The following is a 10,787-nucleotide window of genomic DNA, read 5'->3' on the forward strand; positions in this document are numbered from 1 at the left end:
TGGTGAGTTAACATCAATAGAATTTTAGAACCTAGTTACCTCAAGCAGCCTGGTTGGTTCTTCTGAGTAATGGCATTTGGAGCAAGTGCACTTTTTAAACAAAATATACCTCTCACTTATTTTTCTGGGTTTGGTTTTGTTTTTTAGACACAATGAGGCATATACATGGACAAATCCCACCTGCTGTGTGCATAATATCATTGTGGGTAAACTGTGGATCGAACAGTACGGCAATGTGGAAATCATAAACCACAAGTAAGGCACCTTGGGGTACTTCATTCCTTCAGTTTTCATCAAGCAGTTTTAGTGGACTTCAGGTTTCTTGGTTTTGTCTGTCTTTAAAGAAAAGCTCTAGAACAGGCTGATGAAAATTTAAGAATCAGGCAATATAGGTTGGGCATGGTGACTCACGCCTATAATCCTAACACTTTGGGAGGCCGAGGCAGGTGGATCACGAGGTCAGGAGTTCGAGACCAGCCTGGCCAACATGGCGAAACCCTGTCTCTACTAAAAATATAAAAATTAGCCGGGCGTAGTAGTGGGCACCTGTAATCCCAGCTACTCGCGAGGCTGAGGCAGGAGAATTGCTTGAACCCAGGAGGTGGAGGTTGCAGTGAGCCAAGATCATGCCACTGCACTCTAGCCTGGGCGACAGAGCAAGACTCCATCTCATTAAAAAAAAAAAAAAAAGAAAGAAAGAAAAGAAAAGAAATCAGGCGATATAACTCTTGAATGACTGGAAGCCCATTTATTTAATAAAGAGGGTTCATTAAAGTCTCTGATTAGGGAAGACTGGGTGAACCCAGCTTTCCCGGCTTCTGTGAACCTTAATTCCAATCTCAGCTCATTTTGCTTCCTTTGTCTAGTGGGGGCCAGAGAGACAGGGCATAGGACTAGAAAGAGCTGGGCTCCCATTCTACTTTGTGACCTTAGGCAAGTCACGTATTCTTTCTGCACCTCACATACCTTTTCTTTACGGTGGGAAGATTACCAATCGAGGATTAATCATTATCACTTTAGTGTGGAGCCGGGCACACAGAGAAAATCCGTAAACAGTAGCTGCTGCTAGAAAAGTTATCACAGTTATTTTTCTGTACTGCTGCTTTGGTAATAAATGATCATCTGAACTTAATATTTTCTTTATAGGACTGGGGACAAATGTGTGTTGAATTTTAAGCCATGTGGCCTTTTTGGTAAGGAATTACACAAAGTTGAAGGCTACATTCAAGATAAAAGGTAAAATTTCCATTTTAAATGTTGAATAGTATAGATTTTGTTCACTAGATAAAATGTCGGTATTAAAATACATTGTCAGCCGGGCGCGGTGGCTCACGCCTGTAATCCCAGCACTTTGGGAGGTTGAGGTGGGCAGATCACGAGGTCAGGTTCAAGACCAGCCTGGCTAACATAGTGAAACCCCATCTCTACTAAAAATACAAAAAAATTAGCCGGGCATAGTGGTGGGCACCTGTAATCCCAGCTACCTGGGAGGCTGAGGCAGGAGAATTGCTTGAACCTGGGAGGTAGAGGTTGCAGTGAGCCAAGGTCGTGCCACCACACTCCAGCCCAGGTGACAGCGAGACTCCATCTAAAAAAAAAAAAACAAAAAACATTGCCGTAACCTAGGAAACAAGCATTGTAATAAGTTGAAAAATCTTTCGTCTACAAGGAAGTGCGTTTCATTAAAGAACCTGATTTGGTTGCGCACAGTGGCTCATGCCTGTATTCCCAGCACTTTGGGAGGCTGAGTGGGGAGGATTGCTACAGCCAGTTCGAGACCAGCCTGGATAACATAGTGAGACCCTGTCTCTACAAAAAACATTTTTTTAATTAGGCAGGCGTGGTGGCACATGCCTGTGGACCCAGTTACTCTGGAGGCTGAGGTGGGAGGAACGCTTGAGCCCAGGAGGTTGAGGCTACAGTGAGCCATGATTCTACCACTGTACTCCAGCCTGAGTGACAGAATGAGACCCTGTCTCTGTCTCTGTCTCTCTCTCTCTCTCTCCCCTTCTCTCTCCCCCTCTCTCTCTCTCACACACACACACACAAAATAGAAAATCTGATTCGTACACACCTTTGTAGTAATATTCAATTGCAGCAAAACAGTCTATGGCCATGCCACCCTGAACACGCCTGATCTCATCTGTTCTCGGAAGCTAAGCAGGGTCAGGCTTGTTTAGGACTTGGATGGGAGACCATCTGGGAATACCAGGTGCTGTCAGCTTTAAAAAAAACAAACACTGCTTTGTTAACTAAACATCAGTTTTTCTTGCCAGCAAGAAGAAGCTCTGTGCCCTCTATGGGAAGTGGACTGAATGTTTATACAGTGTTGACCCTGCCACATTTGATGCTTACAAAAAAAATGATAAGAAAAATACAGAAGAGAAGAAGAACAGCAAACAGGTGAACATCCTGTCAGGTGGTATCAAAGGATAACTGGATTCTTCAATGTGTACTAATCCTTTTGGAGTTGGCCTGTTCTAGGGTCACAATTTGACTTTCTTCTTCCTTGTTGCTAATGCATATCACTTTCCTCTTTTTAATGGTCAGACATTTGCTCTAACAAGTACTCGGCATAGGCTTGTATAGGATATGGACACGTATCAGTTTTTTAACTGTGGAGCAGTTATATGTGGAACTTTGCTTTAATTCACATAGCTTTGGAATGTTGGGGTTCATCTTAATGAAAGAAATTTTCTTTTCCTCCTGTTGATGTGCATAGAAAGTTGAAATTGTTGAAGATTTAAAATTTCCTCCAAAATTTTCTCTGACATTTTCATGCTTACCAGTTTTGTTGCCTTGTTCCTTATCGTGAAATTACTGAAGTTAAGACTGTCGTAGTGAAAGGAGTTATCCCTGGGCTGTTGTCCTCTTCTTACTAACCTTTCTTTGTGGGACAGTAAAATCCCAGTAGGGGAGGCACATGGCTTCCTGTCGCATGGTCCCGAGCAGGCTCCCATGGTTGGCAAACTCCTGCCCCTTCCCTCCAGGCATAACTGCTCGAGGACTGTACCTCTTTGGACAGGAAATATTTGTTTGAGGACAGATTCCTTTCCAGTAACCAAGATAATGGTTCCAAGCGCAAACTCTGGGTTACAATCTTAGCCCCACTGCTGATGAGCAGTACAAACCCAGATTTCTCATCTCTCTGCCTCAGTGCCTTCATTTGTAACACGGGCACCATAATAGCACCTACCTGTTAAATGAGTTAACAAACATAATGGGCTCAGAATAGTATCTGCTCATAGTAAAGACGGATAAAGTCATTTCTGCCAAAAGCACTTCCTCAGACTGGCATCTTGAGTGGCATCTGTGAGCTCGTTAGAAATGCAGGCGGCCCAGCTTCACCTCAGGCCTACTGAAGACCAGTCTCTGGGGCTCTTTAACGTTTCTTATGCATGTGAAAGTTCAGGAAGCCCTAAGATCCCTCAAAAGCAGAAGGTGTATTTATGAGTGACTTTCTTTTGAGACAGAGTTAGCCTTGCTCCCAAAGTGAAAAGAGATTTATTAAATGGCCGGAGCATTCTGCTTTCCTGTGGCTGGGGCTGTTTCTTTCTTTCTTGGTTTCCCGTCAGCTGTGTGTGCACAGTTCTGCTTCCCTCTTTGCATCCCGTGTTTCTGCCCACGGGAACTGTGCACCAACTGTGCTCCACAGCCAGCAGGAAACTGACAGGGCTGAGAAGGGCGTGTCCGGGATTCTGGGACTCCTCGGCTGCAGCTCCTTGACAAAGACGATCTCCACAACACGCTTGCCTTCCTACTCTTCACAGAGTGGGGATGGCCAAGAATGTTGGTGAAATTCCAGAGAACATTCCTTATATTCTTTAAATTCCCGGTCAGTCTGTGAGAAAGTGTTTTTTTTTTTTCCCCTCTTGGAGAGAGCAGGTATTCTCACACATCCACTGCTTTTCTGGTCTCTCTCGTTCGTGTGTTCCTGTCGTCTGCCTACCATGGATTTCGTTCCTGAACACAGACACTGCGGGAAGTTTGTGTCATTAGCATTGTCACCTCTGTGCTATTTTGTAAACTATATTCACTGAATGTGTCTCAGGCAGGAGTTCTAGATTTGTTCACTGTGTGATGCTGGGACTATGACTTACCCTTCCAAAGCCTTCATTCCATATGTCTAAAAAGCGGTCGTGACCTCTCCTTGAGGGGTTGTTGCGTAAAGACCATATACATAGAATAGTAGCATAGCTGCGGCCGCGGGGAGGGGAGCCCGAGGAAACGCTGGCTCCCTGTGTTTCATCTAATGAAAAGTTCTCTTTTCATCAGATGCATTCGGGATCCCTCCTGGTCTTGTGCCATTGATACATTTAGTTGACTTCCCCAAGAGTGTAACCTTTTGTTGTTCTCAGATTGTTCCTCTCTAGTGTGTGGGCTCCACAAAAGTCAGGTAGTGACGGTGCTTCTCTAACACCCCAGTGGCTGGGCCTCCAGAAGTTCCTTAGTAGATACTCAAATGATGCTTTGGGAGGCAGGAGGATTGCCTGAAGCCAGGAGTTCAAGACCAGCCTGGGCAGCGTGATGAGACCCCCCCATCTCTATAAAAACATTTTTAAAATATTTGCTGGGTGTGGTGGCACATACCTGTAGTCCCAGCTACTTGGGAGACAGGCAGGAAACTCACTTGAACCCAGGAGTTTTAGGTTACAGTGAGCTGTGATTGCACCACTGTACTTCAGCCTGGGCAACACAGCAAGACCCTATCTCAAAAATATTAAAAATAAATACTCAAATGAATTATTTTGTCTTTAAAAAGGAAACAGCCTTAAAAACATAAAACCCTATAGGAAAGAGTGATGATGATAATGACTTAAATGCGGGTAACACTAAGTGGCACAACACACAAAGCTTGTGAGACTCTTAGCACCCACTCGGGCGTTCAGCAGGTATCCATTGGCTTCCCACACTGTTCAAAGTAAGGATATAAGAATTAGAAAGTCACAGTGTCCCTGCCCTCATGGAGTTTACATTCTAGTGGTGTGCAATAAACAATGGTTTACAATTTGCAAGTGTGTATATATTTTCCTAAGGACAGGGATATGTTCTAAGAAATCATTAGGTGATTTCGTCATTGTACCACCTCATACAGTGTACTTACACAAACTTAGATCGTGTATGTATTTTTATCTCTTTTTTTCACATGGAAAGCCAAAAGTCCCAACACTGTTACTGAGTATCAGTCATTTCCCTTACTTGATCTGCAATGCCAGTATCAAATGCCATATAGCAGATTTCTGTACATGCTCTGCTATAACCTTAGGGGACTGCCATCATATTTACAGTCGGTTGTTGACTGAAGTATCATTATGTGGTGCTTGACTGTATCTTAAAACTTTTTACTGAAATTTTGTTCATTGGTTGGTTTTTCTAGATGAGCACCTCTGAGGAGTCGGATGAAATGCCAATGCCGGATTCTGAAAGTGTATTCATTATCCCTGGGAGCGTTCTTCTATGGCGAATAGCCCCACGGCCTCCAAATTCTGCCCAGGTGAGACTGGGCTTGCTGGCGGTGGCCTCGCTGTCTGTGTGCAGCACTGTGACGCTCTTTCCTGGCACGTGCAGGGTCAGCCCAGGCAGCCTGGAGACAGGCAGGTTGGCATCCTGAGCCCCCACTGAGTCCCGAGTGCTCCCTTCTTGCCTGAGCTCAGTGCATCGTAAGTGCATCATGCTGTCCATCCCTCTGGCATCCGGCTGGGAGGATGTGTTGGGTTAGGGCTTCACTGGGCTTAATAGCTACTTAGCGGTGAAACTTGCCCTGATTAAATATAAGCTGGTGCAGCCTAGTCAGTACCAGCCCTCCAGACCCAGCAAGAAATGATTTTAATGAAGATAAAAGAATGTTGGCTTTTGCTTAGAGTTCTATTTAAAGTTGATCATGATAGAGGATATTTATTCTGCAAAGCCTGCTTTGAGATTTTTTTGAGACAGATACCCACAGATGGTGCAGATTTGGGTGAAAACATTTAGATATGTGTGATCTGAGAAAGACTGACCATTGTTACCACGAAAGGGAGGGGGTCATTGTCAAGTCATCCTTCTACTTTCAGGACGTTTCATTTTGCATTATGCCTTGGTATGTGTTCATTTCATCCTTTTGCTTCTTTTCAGATGTATAATTTTACTAGTTTTGCAATGGTTTTGAATGAAGTAGACAAAGACATGGAGAGTGTGATCCCCAAGACAGACTGCAGGTTACGGCCTGACATTAGAGCCATGGAAAATGGAGAGATAGGTAACTAGCCAGTGAAGACTCATTTCTCGGGGGGTGATGCTTTGTTTTATTCCTGGTGATTGTTAGCATCATTGAGGTACTAGCACTTTTAGTCTCTCTTAGAGATGAAGTTTGAGTTAACATTCAATTTAAATTCAGTAACTTTTATTTTAAATTTGGAAATCTGGGCAGACCTTATTAGCTCATATTATTGTGGTAATACTCCCCTGAGGATTTAATATACTGGAGATGGCCAGAGGCATTTTCTGACTAATTAAGTCACTGTCTGCTCCAGAATTTACATAGCACCTTGTCAGCCTCAGAGGAGAGTGTGGCCTCCCCTTGGTTAATTATAACTTAAATGTTTTTGTGTGTTGGTATAAGTAGGTGTATATACTTATGTAGTATGTGGGATATTTTGATACAGGCATACAATATGTAATAATCACATCAGGGTAAATGGGGTATCAATTACAACAATTTTTTTCCTTTTTTTATACAGAGTCTCGCTCTGTCTCCCAAGCTGGAGTGCAGTGGCGCAATCTCAGCTCACTGCAACCTCCACCTTCTGGGTTCAAGCTATTCTTGTGCCTCAGCCTCCTGAGTAACTGGGATTACAGGCACGCGCCACCACACCCGGCTAATTTTTGTATTTTTAGTAGAAATGGGGTTTCACCATGTTGGCCACGCTGGTCTTGGCCCTCCTGACCTCAGGTGATCCACCCGCCTCAGACTCCCAAAGTGCTGGGATTACCGGTGTGAGCCACTGCACCCAGCCCATTTTTATCTTATAAATCTCTTCCAATGCAGTGATTCTCAAAAGGGGGCATTTCCCCCCCCAAGAAGACATGTACCAAAGTCTGAAGACTTTGGTTGTCACTTCTTAGGAGGTACTACTGGCGTCTGCAGGCCAGGGATGCTGCTAAACATCCTCTCCCACACCAGGCAGCCTCTTATGATAGAATCACCATGTGGCCTTTTATGATACAGCCATCACATCTAACATGTCATAGTGCCACAGTGGAGAAAAAGTGAGACACCGCAACAGTATTTTGGAAGACTGTTTAAATTTCTTAAGAATGGCATCTGAAGGAGCTCTGTGAGGTCTCACTAAGAATTTAGAATAATTTCACGTTTATTTAGTTTGTACACCCAGTTTTTCATTGAAGAATTTTAACACAGTTGTTTTGGCCTTAAGAATAAGCAGGTTGTTCTTGGCAAGGTTGTTAAGAGCATAGGCTGTCAGAGATGCTGCGTCTGTGATACCAGCTCTGCCTCGTACTAGCCCAGGTATCTGTTACAATTTTTGCTTGATATTTGACTCTGGTATTTGTGTTCTAATAAAAGGGAGAACGTGTAGATGGTTCTTTTGTGAAGTTCTTGTGCTTAATACTGTGCCTGGCATCCTCTATGTAGAGTGTTAATGGTTTGTATTGATGTTCTTATTTTAGATCAAGCTAGTGAAGAAAAAAAACGACTTGAGGAAAAACAAAGAGCAGCCCGCAAAAACAGGTCCAAGTCAGAAGAGGACTGGAAGACGAGGTGCGTGCCTGAGTCAGGGGGTGTGGCTGAGCCCTCAGGCAGGCTGCTGTGTGGGACGAGGCAGGGATGCCAGACACTGACCCCCAGAGCAAGGGCCTATCTAACACAAACCCTGCCGAGTTGTCCCAGGCCTGAAAAAAAGTTATTTCCACTGACTTTTATCCATTCATCCACTGATGGACACAGGTTAATTCCATATCTTTGTTATTGTGAATCGTGCTGTCGTAAACATAGGGATGCAGGTATCCCTTTGATACATTGACTTCCTTTCCTTTGGATACCCAGCAGTGGGAGTGCCGGATCCTATGGTAGTTAAGTTTTTTAAAGAAATCTCTGACCGGGCGCAGTGGCCCACGCCTGTAATCCCAGCACTTTGGGAGGCCGAGGCAGGCAGATCACGAGGTCAGGAGATCGAGACCATCCTGGCTAACATGGTGAAACCCCATCTCTATTAAAAAAATACAAAAAGTAGCTGAGCATGGTGGCGGGTGCCTGTAGTCCCAGCTACTCAGGAGGCTGAGGCAGGAGAATGGCATGAACCCGGGAGGCGGAGTTTGCAGTGAGCCGAGATCGCGCCACTGCATTCCAGCCTGGGCAACAGAGCAAGACTCTCTCAAAAAACCAAAAATCTCCATACTGTTTTCCATAGTGGTTCTACCAATTTATATTCTCACTACCAGTGTATGAGCTTGCTTTTTTTTTGCATCCTTGCCAGCATGTTTTTTCTTTTTAATAATTGCCATCCTAACTGGTGTAAGATAATAATCTTGTGGGTTTTATTCACGTTTTCCTCCTAATTAGTGATGTGGAGCATTTTCTCATGTCCTGTTGGCTATTTGTATGTCTTCAGAAATGTCTCTTCATGTCTTTTGGATTATGTGTAGCATGGTATATTAGAAAAATCATGGTCTTTAACATTAAACCTAAATTTGCCATCAGTTACGAGGTTGGACAAGTTATTTAACTGCTTAGACATTCAGCTTCTCATCTGTAAAACGGAGCTTTAAGAGTTTGAGGCCAGGCGCAGTGGCTCACACCTGTAATCCTAGCACTTCGGGAGGCCAAGGCGGGCGGATCTCAAGGTCAGGAGTTTGAGACCAGTCTGACCAACGTGGAGAAACCCTGTCTCTACTAAAAATACAAAATTAGCTGGGTGTGGTGGTGCATGCCTGTGAATCCCAGCTACTTGGGAGGCTGAGGCAGGAGAATCGCTTTCACTTGGGAGGCAGAGGTTGTGGTGAGCTGAGATCGCACCATTGCACTCCAGCCTGGGTAACGAGCAAAATTCCATCTCAACCAAAAAAAAAAAGAAAAAGTTTGAAGGGCATTTACACTGAACCAGGTGCCTTACATACTGCTGTGGGCATGCTGTAAATGTTAATTTTCTTATTCTAATTTATTCCTAACTGCTTAAAAGAATGCCTTGCTGTGGAAAATAAGACCCGGGCTAGAGGGTAAACCTGTTAGACAAATACATTGTTTCGAACCAACCTATTAGAAGACCCTGCTTCTGTCAAGTAGCTTGCTAGATCCTGGTGGGAAATCCATATTCCTTTTGCATGGTATCATTACCCCTTTTGGAATATTATTCCACAGACCTGTTCCCTACCTAAGCAGAGAAACAGCATCACTTCAGCATCTCTTTAGAAATCCCTCACAGAATGAGTTGCTGCAATAGAAAAATACTGCAAGCTAGTGAAGAAACAGCCTGTGATTTTCCAGTTTGCCCTGTAAATCTTGTCCTTTTTCTTTTAACAGGTGGTTCCATCAAGGTCCTAATCCCTACAATGGAGCACAGGACTGGATTTACTCTGGCAGCTACTGGGACAGAAATTACTTCAATTTGCCTGACATTTATTAAAATGCATACAAGTCAGGGTGTTTGGCTAATCTACAAATAAGTCTTAAACCTATGTTTTTAAATTTTTTTCCCTTGGTTTCTACTTATCTTTAAAAAAAAGAAAAAAGAAAAAAAGAAGAAACATTCATAATTGCATTTCACCCCCAACAAAAGCAGGGTATAAGGTGATACTGGTGATGAAAGTCTTAGGAAAAATGCATAATTTTGCTATAAAACGTACTTATTTGGAATACTATTTTATATAGAGGTAAGAGAAGACTGCTGGGGAATATGCTTTTTATGGTCGCTGTTGCCATATTTACTGAAGGTTTATACCTAAACGTAACTTTAGCTTTATGGAACTATATAGTAATCCCAAATCAAGTTATTTTGAATATTTTTATGCTGTCATGCTTGAATGTTTTAGATGTAACCTTTGACATATTTAGAACTCTCGTCCTATACAATGTTTATTGCTCAAATGTAGAGGTTATGTCATTTTATAAAGACTCCATTGATAAGATGGCTTTTATTCATACTAATCCTCCCAATTTTACCCCTTCCATCTTCCAAGAAGAAAAAAATGCCTGAATATTCAGAATAGATATTTCTGATTTGAAAATTCTGAAGAATTAAACTGGAAAAGTATTTAATTTACTTAGTGCTCTGAATTTACTTTTACAGTTTTCTACAGTATCATTAAAATGTTTAAGTTTACATTTGAATTGAAAATATGTATAAAATCTAGCAATTCACAAAAATGCCCTAGAAATATAGATTTTAATCACCATTACATAATGACAAACCTTGTTAAATGCTTCCACTTCCAGTGGCAAATGCCGCTAGAGAAATTAAGTTGCACTCATGTAAGTATCAAACTATATAAAAGGAGGTCTTGTGCATTTCAAGTTTGCAAGGTACTTGTGTACTTAAAATATGTGTGGAGACCTACTGTACAGTAGTTTTGCCCCTTTAATTGGGGCACATTAATCTTAAATCTTATAGTATTTATCTACCCAAACCCCAGACTGAGATATTGCTCCCATGGGCCTTAGGTAGCTGCCAGTACATGATTTTAATTGCTGTCTTGAAGTTAACAAGTGTTATAATGAAATAATCTACCTGATGCTAAATAAAGGCTTTAGAATGTTCCCCAAAAGTGTGGTTTCTTTTAAAATTTCAAATATA

At 42.6% G+C, this 10,787-nt stretch overlaps 1 protein-coding gene and 1 pseudogene across 4 annotated transcripts in view; both read left to right on the forward strand.

The window, feature by feature from the left end:
- OSBPL1A (oxysterol binding protein like 1A) overlaps positions 1 to 10,750 on the forward strand; it is a 228,913-nt gene extending 218,163 nt beyond the window's left edge. For all 4 annotated transcript variants that reach the window (XM_007974412.3, XM_037982433.2, XM_007974419.3 and 1 more), the window contains 7 exons: positions 148 to 255; positions 1,147 to 1,236; positions 2,277 to 2,403; positions 5,378 to 5,494; positions 6,115 to 6,238; positions 7,669 to 7,759; positions 9,518 to 10,750. In XM_007974412.3, the coding sequence (XP_007972603.3) occupies positions 148 to 255; positions 1,147 to 1,236; positions 2,277 to 2,403; positions 5,378 to 5,494; positions 6,115 to 6,238; positions 7,669 to 7,759; positions 9,518 to 9,620 (760 nt within the window). In that variant the 3' untranslated portion in view covers positions 9,621 to 10,750. The remainder of the gene's footprint in view (positions 1 to 147; positions 256 to 1,146; positions 1,237 to 2,276; positions 2,404 to 5,377; positions 5,495 to 6,114; positions 6,239 to 7,668; positions 7,760 to 9,517) is intronic.
- Positions 2,106 to 2,224, forward strand: LOC119618633 (5S ribosomal RNA; annotated as a pseudogene).
- Positions 10,751 to 10,787: the final 37 nt, after the last annotated feature.

The sequence above is a fragment of the Chlorocebus sabaeus genome, chromosome 18 (assembly GCF_047675955.1).
Source record: "Chlorocebus sabaeus isolate Y175 chromosome 18, mChlSab1.0.hap1, whole genome shotgun sequence".
In the NCBI taxonomy this organism is placed as follows: domain Eukaryota; kingdom Metazoa; phylum Chordata; class Mammalia; order Primates; family Cercopithecidae; genus Chlorocebus; species Chlorocebus sabaeus.